This window comes from Elaeis guineensis, chromosome 1 (genome assembly GCF_000442705.2).
Source record: "Elaeis guineensis isolate ETL-2024a chromosome 1, EG11, whole genome shotgun sequence".
Classification (NCBI taxonomy): Eukaryota; Viridiplantae; Streptophyta; class Magnoliopsida; order Arecales; family Arecaceae; genus Elaeis; species Elaeis guineensis.
Genome location: NC_025993.2, coordinates 108679104 through 108695989, shown reverse-complemented (window position 1 = coordinate 108695989; position 16886 = coordinate 108679104). Strand labels below are relative to the sequence as shown.

The 16886-nt window shown below is 34.3% G+C and overlaps 1 protein-coding gene across 1 annotated transcript; it reads left to right on the top strand.

Annotated features, from left to right (window-relative positions):
- Positions 1-11466: 11466 nt before the first annotated feature.
- LOC105038425 (uncharacterized) lies at positions 11467-12430 on the top strand. Its single transcript, XM_010914236.3, has one exon. It carries the CDS (start codon positions 11493-11495, stop codon positions 12024-12026), a length of 534 nt encoding a protein of 177 aa, XP_010912538.1. The 5' UTR covers positions 11467-11492; the 3' UTR covers positions 12027-12430.
- Positions 12431-16886: the final 4456 nt, after the last annotated feature.

Here is a 16886-nt window from a genome sequence, read left to right as displayed (position 1 = left end):
ATATTTAGTATTTTTTCTTATTCTCAAATGATCTTATTATTTTTTATTGTTCTCACATCTATATATAATACTAGTATTCAACAAATGAGATGCATGCATCCTTAAAAGGGCCAATGGGCAAAGAAAGATACGAGAATAAAAAGATGAGTGGAAGGTAGTCAATATAACTCCATTATATTGACCAGCTTCCCACTCTTGATTCTTTTCATACATTTCATGGATCATATGCAGTATCAGCATATATCCAAGTTGAAAAGTTAATTATAAATTGTTATAATTTAAATTCTAGACTACATGCTATCTTATGTCTCCACCTATAAATTCATAACTTTGTGGGGGGTCTTATGTTGATATAATTCTTAGTTTTTTAATATAAAGAGTGCACATGCCCATTGATATTCTATGTCTGATTTATATATATATATATATATATATATATATATATATATATTAGAAAAGTTTGATTTTCTATTCAAAAAACATAAAAGAGATAGGATCAAGTTTCATCCGATACTCTCATTATGTAACCGTGTCTACATATTAGACCATTTCGGGCAATGCATTGCCCATTTGTCATGCAAATATGCCTATAGATATAAAAGATATTGAAAAAAACTCATAAAAGCTAGCGTCAATTCCTGCACAATCAAATATCCTCCATGTCTGAAGACGATATGTATGCAACATTATGTTAGATATAAAAAAAAAATATGCCCTACAAACCAATCGCATAAGTAATGCGATGGAATTTTTTTTATAAACTTCCAACTTATGTAATGGCATTATTCACTTGTTAATAAAATGATGTATTAATTCATCATTATAACTGCATCTTATTATATTTAAGATTATGATGAATCTCATAAATTAGAACAATGATTTTAGAGTCATAAAGAGTTCATGCCTATGAAACCTAAAATCCTAAAAAATTCTAATCCTAAATATTCCTGATCGTAGGAATATTGAATCAAGGATCAATATTCCAGATGGACTGGTACATCCTATGTATGCTTGATGGAAAAGATAGCTGATTTCACAAGTCACTTATGTGAGACACTAATACCGAAATGTGGATGCTCATTAGGGATTAAGTTCACTGAATTGACTTACCAATAGAGAACATCTTATAGAGCCTTATTTGTATATCAAAAGATAGTTCTCTAAGTGGAAGTTTGTAAGTGATCCTTAAACTTGAGACCACCATGAAATTTTATGTACATGAATTCATATTTTTGGTTCATACCCAAGCATGGTATTAAAATATATATGAGATATTCTGGATATGATGAAATGTGTATGGAGATTGTGAGTCGATCAATAAAGAATCAATCACTTCTAATAAGAAGATATGACATCTTATGCATTCTCATCTCTAGATAACTCAAGAAATCTTTGGCCAAAATAAAATAAAAATTAGAAAAAAATTTTATTACTTCATTAGAATCATCATTAATTGATGAAAAATCAATAAGAATATGTATTTGAGTTTAACACGATTCTATACTCATGAATATATTTGGAATGTAGGATGATCGAAAGATTGAATTACATGATAATTTGCTACTAAAGAGTATATTTGATATTTTTATCAAATTTTATATTTTTTGGATAGTCATGATACATTGCTAAACATTAATCTTGATTTGTAGGTTTGATCGAATTAAAAAGTTTAATTCGACCGTCAATTAAAAAAGATTCTAATTGCTGAACTCCGATTAATATGATTTGGATCTTAATCAATTAGAAGAAGTCTAATCAAATTAGGTCAACTTGCATCTGAATCTATTGTTGGCTAGATGTGGAACCCAATGAGTCACACACATTAGAGAATTAGCCAAGGATCCATTTGATATGGTTGATTAAAATTTTGGATCCAATCAAATAGTCGGTAAGCATGTTAGCACATGTGGCTAACCCTAGCTTCTTAGGAGATCAGATTTTATCTCAAATCTTGTTATTTGGCTAACTTAATTTGATGAGCATTTGGATTAGGTAGAGTCACCTGGAGGTAGCCCAGAGTGGGGCATCTCAAGCCTCATCCACGTCAAAAACAAGAGTCCTTGATGTAGAAGGACTCTTGGCACAATTTTGAGAGGAGCGCACGTGCTCTATCTTTGGGTCTCTAACCTATATGGCACGAAGATCAGTCTCTTAACTTCCTTGGCACACTTTTCAAAGTATGAAAAATGCTTTGAATTGGTGTGGAAACTTATCTGGAAGAGAGGCTCGTGCATGAAAAAAAAGTTCCGTGACTCTTCGCGTGAAAGAGTCCTTCTACCATGGGCAGAAAGAGGCATGACCTATCAAATAATAATGCCTTTTGAATTCATTTTTAAATGAGAATTCACATGGTATTTTTTCAGATTTATCTGAAGGAGGACGGACACCAAAATGCCCTTTGATCAACATGCGCGCATGGAGAGAATGAAGTGTTGCGTCCCTTGGAAAGAGTCCTTCTACTTGAAGGATCTCTTTCTCAAGACACGCACACATGAGGGGCGTGAAGAAGAGTTGTAACTCGTCCTCTCATGCCCCTATATCTCCTATAAAAAGGCCTTGGTGTTGGGCATTCCAAGCATTCGAAATTCTTTCCAAATTTGTTTCTCTAGCTTCTCCCTTCTTTCTTACAACTCTAGTTCCTTTAGGATAAGATTTGTTCTTTTAAGACAAACCTATACCTATTATGACAAAGAGTTTAAGAGGTCCTAAAGAAGGAGGTCAAAGCCTAAAGAAGATTCTGTGAGGTTCAGACTCAGATCTGGAGGAGGGTCGGATCAGTTGGAGGCAGGTCGAGTTCTAAGGGTTAGAACTCTTAAAGCAAAGTAAAGGAGAAGCACTATCTTTGGTTCGATTCCTATGTGGATCATCATTGAAGAATGAATACTTGGATATCTAGTAAAAATTAAAATTAGTACTACAGATATTCTTCTTATCCTGCTAATTAAAATTCTTACTTTGATTACTATTATCAAGGATTCCTGTGCATTAGGATTTTGGTGCGCTAGGCTATCTTGAAAGAAAATTTTAAACGTCTGGACCTTCCATTGCACCACCAAAATCCAACAGTGATATCAGAGCCTACCTTGATGAATACAATCAAAGGTTAGAATGTGATGTTGATTGTGATAAGTTAGAATTTTGGTTTGGTTCAAGTCGAGCAAAGAGTTGAGTCTGATTGAACATCCAAATCCTAATCTATCTTAGAGATATGTTTAGATGCATTACTTTAAATTATATTGTCATAATTTAAATATAATTATGCACCACTATGAATAGTTAAGATAGAATATGCATGAGACCATAAAACCCTCAAAAAAATTATATTAAGTCGCAATGATGAAAAACCAAAAGTGGCTCGAGTTCAAAAATGATAGATCGTTTGATGTCTAAAGCAAATGTTCAGAAGCGATGGTTATTTAATTAAGACTGTTGCGAAAGTATAAGGAGCTTCCCACCAATCTTACATTTATCTGACCAATTAGGTCAAGTCAATTCGAATTTGGGATGCTTGGTGTTAAAATCACTACATAAACCATCCTTCATACTAAGCCAATACTCTGTCAAAAATCATAGTAGGTTTGTTGTGATATCTATAAAGCTTACTATGAAAATTAATATGAGATTATCTTGGTGCATATTAGATGCTTACAGCATATCTTGGATATGTTACTTTATTGTGATATCCACAAGAGCAATATTTTTCAGATATAACTGTATGAAAATAAAGGATCTGACTTAATTGAAATATTATAGTTTTATCTACAAGACTATGAGTGTTTTAAAGACAAGGAATATGTTGAGAATTACATGAGATGCAATTGAAAAGAATTTTCTATCTTTAAACTCAATATAGTTTATTATGATATCCACAAGGCTTCATTGAGGAATTAAGGTCTCAACCCTACTAAGAAATCAGATTAAGATTTCTCACTTACCATAAGTGAGGGCTATGGTATCCGATAAAATAGTAGAAGATATAACTAGACAGAAGACCTCATCTAGTTATGCATATCATCATAAGTGGTCTGCTTATACTATTGTTCTTAATTCATGTAGATTTAATTCTACATTATGACAACTTCACTCTTACTACATGGTGTCATTGATGAAAATAAATTGATCAATCCGAATTATATGGATTGATTGAGGAGCTTGTGAATTAGATTTGCATAAGAGAACATCTCCTATGTTTTGAAAATTTTTGATCCTGGTCCGATCAGTGAAGATGCTTCTGAGGAGGATCAGGCCATATATAAGAAATGGTAGTCTGACAACATGGCTGTCAAAGGTATTATGTTAGCCTCTATGAGCAAAGAGTAACGGAGGTAATATAATAATCTGAATCCTCATTCCATACTCCTTAATCTTAAGGAGATATAGAAAACAGAGCAAGAATGGTAGCATCTTCACAAGGAAGAAAGCAAATAATATTATTTCAAACATTACCTATTATTTTTATGGTAAGTTAGGACATTGAAAGAATAATTACAAGAATTATCTTGCAAGTTTGAAGTAGGATGCAAGTATTGTACCAAAAGATGTGTATATAAGACAGACATATTTTTTATTGAATATCTCAAACTCTGATACTTGGATATTGGATACCACCTGTGGTTCGTATATCTACAATTCATTACTGCGACTACAAAATATCAAAGGGTTGAAAGAGGTGACCTCGAGCTTTTCGAATCAAGTGAAAAATCCATTAGCGTAAAAATTGTGGAAACTTGTATGCTCAAGTTGTCTTTGGATAAGACTTTAGAATTAGAAGAATATTATTACATGCCTAAGGTCATTAAAAAAATTATTTATGTATCTTTGTTACTAAAATAAGATTATGAAATAAAATTAATGGATAATAGTTGCTCCATGTTTCTTTCAAATCAATGACAGTGGTTATATTGATAACAATCTTCTAATCATTGCACTCCATAAAAATATCTTTCATATTGATAAAAATATGAAAAGAAAGAAAAAATATGTGAATATCTCTGACATTGCCGCCTTGATCATATTAGTGAGTTAAGGATAAATAAGTTGTACAAACAAGAGTTCTTTGACCTCTATGATTATGAATCATTGGAAACTTATGAATCTTGTCTTATGGGTAAGATGACCAAGACTCTATTCTCTGGACATGCAGAGAGAGCAAGGGAGATGTTAGCCCTAGTACATTCAGATGTATGTGGACTGATGATAACTCAAGTCGAAGGAGGATACTTCTACTTCATCACTTTTACAGATGATCTATCAAGATTCAGATATGTGTTCTTGAAGAAACATAAATCCGAAGCCTTTGATAAGTTCAAGAAGTATCAAAGCATGATCGAGAAATAAACTGAAAAAAGTATCAAGATTCTTCGATCTGATCGAGAAAGAGAATACTTATTCAGTGAATTTCATGATCATCTTAAGAATAAAGGTATTCTCTTTCAATGGATATCTTCTTATGCACCATAGTTAAATAGTGTAGCAGAAAGAATGAATCATACTCTATTGGATATAGTGTGGTCTATGATGTGCTTCACGAATCTTCTAATATCTTTCTAAAGATATGTCCTAAAAATTACTGCATATGTATTGAATAGGATGCTTTCAAAATCTATCGCTAGCACTTCATATAAGATATGAAGAAAAAAGAAGCCTAATCTTAAGTATCTTAAGATATGAGACTGTCTGACATATGTTAAAAAAAAATTTGGATATAAGCTTAGTACTAGATCAGACATGTATAGGTTTGTAGATTATTCCAAAGGGAGTATGGGATATTATTTGTACCATCCTATTAAATAAAAGATATTTGTTAGTAGGTATGCCACTTTCTTAAAAAAAAATTATCCAAGAAGGAGCAAGTGGGAGAAATGTTGAACTCGAATAAGTTCATAACCTACAAACCATTCCGAAAATACCTATGGATGATCCACAGATTGATCCTTAACCAGAGGTATTCAAGGATAAGGTACATCTACAATACACACCTTCTCTTTGAAGGTTAGATAGAGTGTGACAAGTACCTCTGAGGTATAGATTATCATTGAAAATGATAATGAGATCAACATCATTGAGGATGATGATCCACAGACCTATTCGAAAGCTGTCATAAGTAGAAGCTCTAACAAATAGCTGGATGCCATGAAATTCTAGATGGACTCGATGTATACCAATCAAGTGTGGATTTTGGTTGATGCTCCTGAGGGTGTGATCCCAATATGGTACAAATAGATCTTCAAGAAGAAGATTAGAGCAGATGGTCAAGTGAAAACCTAAAAGGCTAGGTTGGTGGTGAAGAGTTTCAAACAAAAATAAAAAATTGACATGATAAAGCCTTATTACCAATGGCTATGCTCAAGTCCATTCAAATTTTGCTTACTATAGCTGCATACTATGATTATGAGATCTGACAGATGGATGTCAAGACCACTTTTCTTAACGGTAATCTTGAGGAAGATATCTATATGATTCAGATAGAGAAATTTGTCTTAAGTAGAAGAGTAAATCAAGTATGCAAGCTGAGAAAGTCAATTTATGGATTGAAGCAAGCTTTGAAGAGTTGGAGCATCCATTTTGAAATGACAGTCAAAAAGTTTGGCTTTATCAAAAATATGAATGAGTTTTGTGTGTATAAGAAGACAAGTGAGATTGCTGTTATCTTCTTGATTCTGTATGTCGATGACATACTACTCATTAGGAATGATATCTCAATATTGCAATCGATCAAGACTTGGCTATTAAAAAAAATTTTCATGAAAGACTTAGGTGAAGCATCCTATATACTGGGTACTAAAATCTATAGAGATAAATATAAAAAGATGTTAGGCTTATCTTAGTCTCGGTACATAGATCTTATGTCGATGAGGTTCAACATAGAGATAAGTAAAAGAGGTTACCTGCCCGTAAGACATGGCATACATCTTTTCAAGAAAATATATCCTCAGACACCTGAGGAGAGAAAGAGAATGAGTGAGATCTCTTATGGTTCAGCTATGGGATTGATCATATATGCCATGCTATGTATCAGACTTGATGTTGCTTATGCTTTAGGTATAGCTAGCAGGTTTTAGACTGATCCAGGGGAGGATCATTGAAAAGCTGTGAAAAATATTTTTAAGTATCTGAGAAAGACTAAAGATATTTTTTTAATTTATGAAGGATCGAAGATAAAACTAGAAGGATATACAAATTCTAGTTTTTAATCTGATTCAGATGATAGCAAGTAGGGGTGGCAATCGGATCGAATTGGATCATAAACAGATCGGATCAATATGGGTTTGATCAGAAAATCGTCAATCTAAATCCGATCTATTTATTAAATAGATCAAAAATTTAAATCTGAAATCGATCTATTTATTAGACAGGTAACCCAACCCGATCTGTTTAATCTATTTATTAAATAAGTCAAATTATGTTAAATGGATTAAACATATTAAACGGGTTAAATAGGTCAGATTAAATGAGTCAGAAACATGTTAAACAGGTCGGGTTAAATAGGTTAAACTGGTTAAATAGGTCGGATTAAATGGATCAGAAAAAGGTTAAATATACTAAATGAGTTATCTGACTCAACCCAACCTGAATATTAAATGGATTAAATGGGTCGAATATCTAAAATCTAAATTCGATTCAATTATTAAATAGATTAAATAGGTCGATCTATTTATGACCCAACCTGTTTAGCCTAAATCCAAACATGTTTATGGCAGATCGAACATGGGTCAAATTGACGGATTGGGTTATATTTTGCCAATCCTAATAGTAAGTCAATATCAGGATATGTGTTTATCCTAAATAGTGGAGCAGTGAGTTGGAAGAGTTTCAAACAGCAGACTGTAACTGACTCAACCATAGAGTTAGAGTACATTGCTATTAGTGAAGCCACTAAAAAAGTTATCTGGAGAAGAAATTCATCATAGATTTGAATGTGGTTTCTGAGATAGAATGATCAATGCTAGTTTATTGTGATAACACTAAGGTCGTTGCTTAAGCCAAGGAATCTAGGTCTTATTAAACATGCAAGCACATCCTTAGATGCTTCCACCTCGTTCGAAAAATTATTGAAAGATAAGATATTATCTTAGAATGAGATGATACTAAGAATAATATAGTGGACCTATTCACCAAGGCCATACCACAGCAGTTGTTTGATCGCTATCTCGATTGTATGGGATTGAGATATAAAAGCAATTGACTTTAGTGTAAGTGAGAGATTGAAAGAAGAGTGTCTTATAAGCTAATTACATGAGTGATGTGATGAAATTTTTTTTTGTAAACTTCTAACTCATATAATGGCATTATTCATTTGTTAATGAAATGAGGCATTGATTCATCATTATAGTTGCATCTTATTGTGTTTAAGATTATGATGAACCTCATGGTTTAGAACAATAGTTTTAGGGCTATAAAGAGTTTATGCCTGTGAAATTTAAAATTTTAAAATTTTAATCTTAAATATTTCTAATCGTAAGAACGTTGAGTCGGAGATCAATATTCTGGATAAATTGACACATCCTATATATGTTCGATGGAAAAGATGGCTGATTTCATAAGTCACTTGTGTGAGATACTAATACAAAGATGTAGATGTTTGTTAAGAAATGAGTTTACTGAATTGACTCACTGATAGAGAACATCTTATAGAGTCATACTTGCATATTAAAAGATGATTCTCTAAGTGAGAGTTGTGCAAGTGATCTTTAGATCTGAGACGATCATAGAATCTTATGCACATGAATCTATATTTTGGTTCATACCCAAATATGGTATTAAAATATGTACAGGATGTTCTGCATATGGTGGAATGTGTATGGAGATTGTGAGTCGGTCAACAAGAAATCGATCACTCCTAATAAGAAGAGATGACATCTTATGCATTCTCATCTCTAAATGACTCAGAAATTCTTTAGCCAAAGTAGAATGAAGATTAAAATTTTTTTTTAATACTTTATTAGAGTCATCATTGATTAATGGAGAATCAATAAGAATATGTGTTTGAGTTTGATATAATTTCATACTCATGAATATATTCAGGATGCGGGATGATCGAAGGATTGAATTACATGATAACTTATCATTGAAGGGTATATTTGATATTTTCATCAAATTTCATATCTTCTAGATAATCATGATATATTGCTAGACATCAATCTTGACTTATAGATTTGATCGAATTAAAGAGTTTAATTCGATCGCTAATTAAAAAGAATTCTAATTACTGAACTCGGGTTAGTACGATTTGGACCTTAATCGATTAAAAAGAGTCCAATCAAATTAGGTCAACTTGTATTTGGACCTATACTGGCTAGATGTATGAAACCCAATAGGTCACACATATTAGAGAATTGGCCAAGGATCCATTTGATATGGTTAATTAAAATTTTGGATCCAACCGGATAGCCTGTAAGCATGCTAGCACGTGTAGCTAACCCTAGCCCCTTGGGAGATCAAATTTGATCTCAAACCTTGCTATTTGGCTAATCCAATTTGATGAGTATTTGGATTAGATCGAGCCATCTGGAGGCACACCAAAAATAAGAGTTCTTGATGTAGAAGGACTCTTGGCGCAATTTTGAGAGGAGCACACGCGCTCTCTGTTTTTGGCATGCAAAAGGACTAAAGTCCTTCTGCTTTGGGCCTCTGACCCATATGGTATGAAGATCAGTCACTTAACTTCCTTGGCATACTTTTCAAAATGTGAAAAAAACTTTGAATTGGTGTGGAAACTTATCTGGAAGAGAGGTGCACGTGCGAGAAAAAAGTTACGCGACTCTTCGCATGAAAGAATCCTTCTGCGATGTACAGAAGGAGGCGTCAGTGCATCATCTATCAGATAAACATGCCTTTTGAATTTAATTTTTAAATGAGAATTCGTATGGTATTTTTTCAGATTTATCTGAAGGAGGACGGATGCCAAAATGCCCTTTGATCAACACACGTGTGTGGGGAGAATGAAGTGTTGCATCCCTTGGAAAGAGTCCTGCTTGAAGGATCTCTTTCTCAGGACATGCATACATCTTAGGGGCATGAAGAAGAGTTGTGACTCTTTCTCATGCGCCCCTATATCTCCTATGAAAAGGCCTTGGCATTGGGCATTCCAAGCATTTGGAATTCTTTCTAGGTTTGTTTCTCTAGCTTCTTCCTTCTTTCTTACAACTTTAGTTCTTTTAGGACAATGCTTGTTCTTTTAAGACAAACCTATATCTATTAGGACAAAGAGTTTAAGAGATCCTAAAGAAAGAGGTTAAGATCAAAAAGAGATTTTAAGATGTCCAGACTCAAGTCTGGAGGAGGTCTGATCTGTTGGAGGCTGGTCAAGTTCTAATAGTTAGAACTCTTAAAGACAGGTGAAGGAGCGCTGTCCTTGGTTTGATTCTTGTATGGATCATGTGGACGTCTAGTGAAAATTAAAATTAATGCTACAGGTATTCTTCTTATCCTGCTAATTTAAATTTTTGCTTTGATTGCTATTATTAAGGATTCCTGGATATTAGGATTTCGATATGCTAGAATATTTTGAAAAAAATTTTTAAATGCCTGAGCCTGCTACTGTGCCACTGGAACCAAATAAGATAGTCAAATAATATATGGCCACCGAATCTAACTATGTCTTGTTCGATGCATCTTAGATCCAAATGACCTATTAAGCTTTCCTATCTTATACAAAGCTATCTTATGTGCGTTGATGGTAGCATGATAAAATTTATAATCACCATCAATGAAAAAGTAACATGATTTGCAGATAAAAGAGTTGTGCTAGATAAAAGCTAATGAGATTTACAAGGGCTAAAAGCAAGTCTGCCTCCTACAAAAATTAATCCACTATTGGACCATTCTTTATGGAGTCATTTAAACATATTTGCAAAAAAAAAAAAAAGATTCACTGAGTTAATCATCTAAATCATCTGTTTGTTCTAATTCGTAATTTGTAACAGAACTTCTGAATGAAAATCAAAAATCATAATCCACATCTCAGTTTTCTTTTCCAAGACAGTGACATCCCAACCTCCTCTCTCCATCAAATTTTTTTCATAACCATTCATCAAATTTCCCTTCTTTTATATATCATAAATGTGCCAAGTTTTAGTACGCTGAAGCTAATTTGGCCAAACCTATAACCGATTGCGCCTAAACCAGTTTAGAAACTAGTTTACGTATCGAACTCCCGCTCAGTCCGCCGCCTATACTGGGCAGGCATTGGCCCCACTATTGTTCCAAGTCAACTGCAAACTTAGCTGTAGATACCCGCATATCTATGTAATTTTCCTGTCCCCGTAAGCATCCTCCATGCTAACGGCCACGGATACGGCTTGTCTCTTTCTCTATCAGATGTCTCAAGTCAAGGATAGACCCGAAAATTTTTGCCACCAACTCATTTTGTTCAATTATCTGCCTTCAATCTCGCCAACAATAATTCCCATGATTACTCCTAAAGACCTCTATAAAGGAAATAACGATCATTTGGTGGCCAGAGACCATAGGAGAGAGATTGGGAGATAGGGATGAGAATGGATGAATCCTTCAAGAGGCCAGGATCCATTCCATTCAAGTGGGAGATCCAACCAGGAATTCCCAAGCCTGACACCCAGTCCACCACTTCCTCACCATGGACAACCAAGCTCAGCCCCCCTCCTTCCATGACACCTCCATCCCAATCCCCCAGGATCTTCACCTCCCCATTGAGGCCAAAGCTCAGTCCCCTTCCTTACAGCACTCCTCCATCCCCTTTCCAGTCCCCCAGCATTGCTCGCTCTGCTTCAGCTTCGCCATCCAAGCGCCGTGGTCACCAGATTCTTCAGTCTAAAATCCATGCTTTCTCTCATGAGGTTGCTGTGGTTTCACAGGGCTGCTTTCCAGTTCCACCAATCCGACGCAAGGATGACAAGAAAAGCATGGGCAGGGGAGGCATCGAGATGAACTTGCCATCTCGGCATCGTTCCATGTCGAATCGGAGCTCACCTTCCTTCTCGTCACCTTTCAGGAAGTCATCTTGGGCAAGGGATCAGGTGGAGGTTGCCGATCGCTGGCTCTTTTAGGCCAGTGTTAATGGATTACAGCTTATTTTTGTATAAAAGGATTGGAACATCCACCATCAGCGTAGCAAGTATAATCTCTGGTTGTATACCTAGTCAACAGCTATATAGGCGTTTTGCTTGGATTTTCAACAGAATGAGCTGAAGTCTTATGTTAAGCTTCAAATTTCCATTGCTGTTACAATTAAAGGAGAAAGTACAAGAAGCAGCACTAATCCATGTTTGTACGAGTTTTCTTATAACAGGTGCTTTATCTAGATCAATATTAGAATGCAGATAAATCTATAACGGAGAGTTGGATACCTACCTCTTTGCTGTATTTCTTTCTTCCTATTCTCCATTAATTCCCTCTTTCATCTTGTATATTCTTGTAATCCTTCCTAATAAAAATTGGACGTGGTAGTTCTCTGCTGCTTCCCTTTCAAAAAAAAAAAAAAAAAAATCATGTTTGCATTATACCAATATCTGGTAATTGATCATTTAGGTAAATCACAACGATTTCATAATACAAGGATATGTGTCTGAAAACATGGTAAGATAATATGGAAAATCTAGAATACTTTGTCACTTCGGCCGGCTCGTCAGTAAAGTGTAAACATAAACATCCAAAATAATATGACATCCACAATTGTTTAACCGGACTCGGTCCAATGTTTTGCTCAGAAAAACAGAAGAATGAGAAGATTGTTATGAACTATTTATATCACTTATCTTCTTGAAATCCCATCAGATAAGCATGATCACATTATCATTAAAAACTCCTCGCCGCAGACCAAAGTGTAACAAATTTCACAAAATCTCGATACCTACAAACCAAAGCATCACAAGTATCCGTAACATGCAGATAGCAAAGCTGGAATGTGAGCACATCCAACTAAACTTGTATGAATGCTCCAAAATAAGCTTAAAGGGGCATGCACTAGGGAGGATTCAATCCATGTCATCAATATTTGGCTTCAAGTCCCCTATTCCAGTAGTCGCCACCAGACTCAAAAGACTATGAATTACACTACATGTAAATCTGAGCAGGAAAAATATAAAACCTGCAAAGATAGATAGATAGAGAGAGAGAGAGAGAAAGAGAGGGAGAGAGAGAAAGAGGGAGGGAGGGAGGTGTCTCGCTAAAGGGGTATTAACTATACTCTTTCAATGAATTTTGCTACGATACTTCTTTATAATATTTTATTATAAAGAATACTGATGATATTACATATTAATTTTTTATATATTTTTTTATTTTTTAAAAAATAATATTTCATTATTATTATTATTATTTTGGATTTTGCTGTAGTACTCCAAATGGTATTTTAGTATTTTTACTTTTTATCTTTTTTTGAATGATGGATTAAATATGGATTACTCATATTTCAGCTTGGTAGAGTACCCATGTACATGACTGATGCGATAAATATTTCAAACACTAAGATTATTTCATGTCATATTTAAATTATTTTTTTCAAAAAATCTTCTCTTTTTCTTCGTGGGCCATCGAAAGGGGGTGAACATGGAAGAGCTGCGGGCACCAAGGGTTGGGGGGTGGCGGCAGCAACAACGTCATAGAGAAGCCATAGAGGGGCAGGGGTTGGGGGGTGTGGCGCGGAGAAGCCACGGGCCATGGGAGACACCGGGGGTACTAGGGGGCGGGGGGCGCGTAGGGTTGGGGGTGGGCACATGGCCGCCAGGGGTGGGATGTGGGGGGGGTGGCGAAGAGCAATTATGACCATCGAGAGTGGGGGGAGGGGGGGTTAGGGGGCACAAAGTAGCAACGAACGTCGGAGGAGCGGGGGTGCAGAACCAAGAGTGGAGGAGGCATGAGCTGGGAGGTGGGGCATGCACAGAGGGGCAGAGGAGGCTCGAGGAGCTGGGTCGTGGCACGAAGGAGGTGTGGGGGGTTGGGGAGTGGAGCGCGGAGGAGCCGAGATGGCATCGAAGGCCGGAGAGGTGGGGGGTGGTTGGGCACGGTGAAGCCACAGGCATATGCAGAAGAAAGAAGAAAAAATAATAGGATTTTACTATGGTACTCTTTTATGATATTTTATTATAAATTATCCTGATGTTATTACACATTAGCTTTTTATATATTTTATTATTTTTTAAAAATAATATTTTATTATTTTATTACAGTGCTCCAAAAGATATTTTAGTCTTTTTACTATTTCTGTATTTTTGATCGTCGGATTAAATATGGACCACTCGGATTTGAATTGATTGAAGTGCGCATGGCTGGTGCGTTAAATATTTTAAAGATGAAGATTATTTCAACATTAAATTGATAGCAGTAAGTTTTATAATTAAATTTAACTTCATTTTTTTTTTCAAAAAAGCTTCTCCATGGGCCATCAAAGGTGGAGGAGCTACGGATGTCAAGGGGGAGAGGGGGCAACATGCATGGATAGAGGGTGGAGGACCCCCAGATGTTGGTGGGGGGTTGGGGAGATAGTGGGCATAGAGAAGCCATAAGCAGAGGGAGGCGAAGGAGCCGCTAGGGGAGAAGGAAGAAGGAGAAAAATATATAAAAATATTATTTTTAAAAATAAAATAAATAAAAATTATAATATATAATATTTTAAATATTTTTTATAATAAAATATTATAAAAAAGTACTGTAGCAAAACTCTTCAATACATAATATAGATAATAGTGCTCAACTTTTACCCAAATTATCAAATTAGGGTCCATGTATTGAACCATCATAGCAGGTATTGCTGCAGAATATCAGTTAAAACCTTCAAATTTTATCAAAAATACAGTACTTGCCATATGTAGTTGGGCTTTTTCATTAGCTGTAATCAATTTCTATGAGAAAAATAAGAACATTCATTCTATAGTGAATGGCAAAAAAATTTGGAAAATTATCACACATAAATTTTAAGAAGCACTATAATAAAATTTAAAGATTTAACTTATCGGGTGCATAATTTGAGTTATGAATGCATTAAGACGTTCATACATGAACATAAATCCATCTACCTAAACTATAAGTCATAGATTCAAATTCAAAGATGCCCATGGACCTTGTGATTGATGATATCATAATGCATGTCAAAAAATGAACAATAATGAAGTGCTATAAACCCCATGCCACTTCTTGATGTTTTTTTTTTTTTTTTTAATCCTACAAGATTCTTAGTCAAGCAATAGGACATCCTTTTGTTAGCAATTGCTAATCCAAAAATTAATCCATAAGGGAAAAAGCAAAAGATAGAAAAATAGGTATGTTCGCTTAGAGTTAATCTAGTATGGAAAAATAAATCACATATCAGATTATTATGTTTGGTATAAAAAATTAATAAAAAAAAGAGATGATAAAAGAATTAACGGGCCCTCTATTATTTTTCAAAGAAAAAATATAAAATAAATATCATAGGGGTTGATATTTAATAAAATTTTGAGTGGTAGTAATTCATACTTGACAAACATACCGTCAATAGATAGCATATATAAAAGAGATGCAGCATATTTAAATAAGATGTTTAATGAGACAATGATGACAATCAGATCTGATCATGGGTCGGGTTTGCATCTAAAAAATATTAAATTTTATATTGGCCTAACCTGAAGCCTAATTAAAAATGAATAAAATTTAGGTCCAAGTTCCGACCCATGATCAGCTCTAATGATAATAAAAATATCAAGAAGGATAAAATTCAGAAAATAAAGTACGTATGTAATCATTGAATTTATTTTGATGTCTTCTCAGATTCATTCAATAAATAATTTTTATAAAAAAAAGATAATATTATGCAAATGACTATGTAAGCATAGTCATTATATAAAAATTAATTGGAGAAAGCAATACGATCCTAATATTAGAATTATTTTATGTTAATGGCCATATTTATAAATTTAATCATATTTTTATATAGAATTACTTCTAACTAAACGTAATAATTTTTTTTTAGTATCATTTTTTAAAATAATTTTTTCACCAATCAGATATAATAAAAATTATTTTTTAATTATTATTATTTTTATAAATAATTTTTAAAAATCACTACATTATTCTATAATGTAACATATTCCAATCAAACAGGCCCAAAATCTAGCTCTTATCAACATTAATAAATCAAAATTTATTGTGGCACATATTCATATAAGAGTTAAACTTTTTGTTGGGGCAAATATACCTGGTTCTCGGGGACCACTCACTTAAAAGGGGTGCCATGAAAGCGCAAAAGGCCATGGGTATCTCTCCCTCTCCCTCTCTCTGTGTTTCTCTCGAGATAAATCGGAGGAAGTGAGGTACTTCATTGGGATCCGTAATAATATTTGTGCTTGATATGAATAAAGTACAAGTTTGAATTGAGGATATAAATTTTCCACGTAACTCGCTGTAACATAGTGTATGTTTCTCAGTTTCTCGATACTTGTCACAAGCTGTCCTCACGGTTCTGGCCAATCAGGCTTTAATTGATAAAGAATCACTTCAACACATAGCTAAGCATGGACTCATGCTAACAAACATTCTCCTTTACCCCAAAAAAACCAAACTTTCCCACCCAAATATATATAATATATGGATGCTCCTAAGCTTCAGCATTAAAACATCTTTTATATTCTTTGACATCAGAATACCTTTTTTTTTTCACAAATCAGATATAGCATTGCTGGGAGTTACTTTTTGCTACATATAACAAGACAGACAAATAGCCCTTGCCATGCAAAACTAGCAAATGAACATCACATTCATTAGTGCTAATATGATGGGTTCAGATTGTATCCTTTATACGGAAGAATGGTTGTTTTTTTTTTTTTTTTTATGGTGTACATCTTTAGATCATACCTTGCATGGATTAAAGTTGTCTAACTATTCCCTTCCACCCAAGACAAATGTCGGATTTTAAAAACTGTACTAAACGCTGT

Excerpts from the sequence above, each read along its gene's own strand:
- LOC105038425 (XM_010914236.3), top strand. The coding sequence starts at position 11,493 with ATGAGAATGGATGAATCCTTCAAGAGGCCAGGATCCATTCCATTCAAG.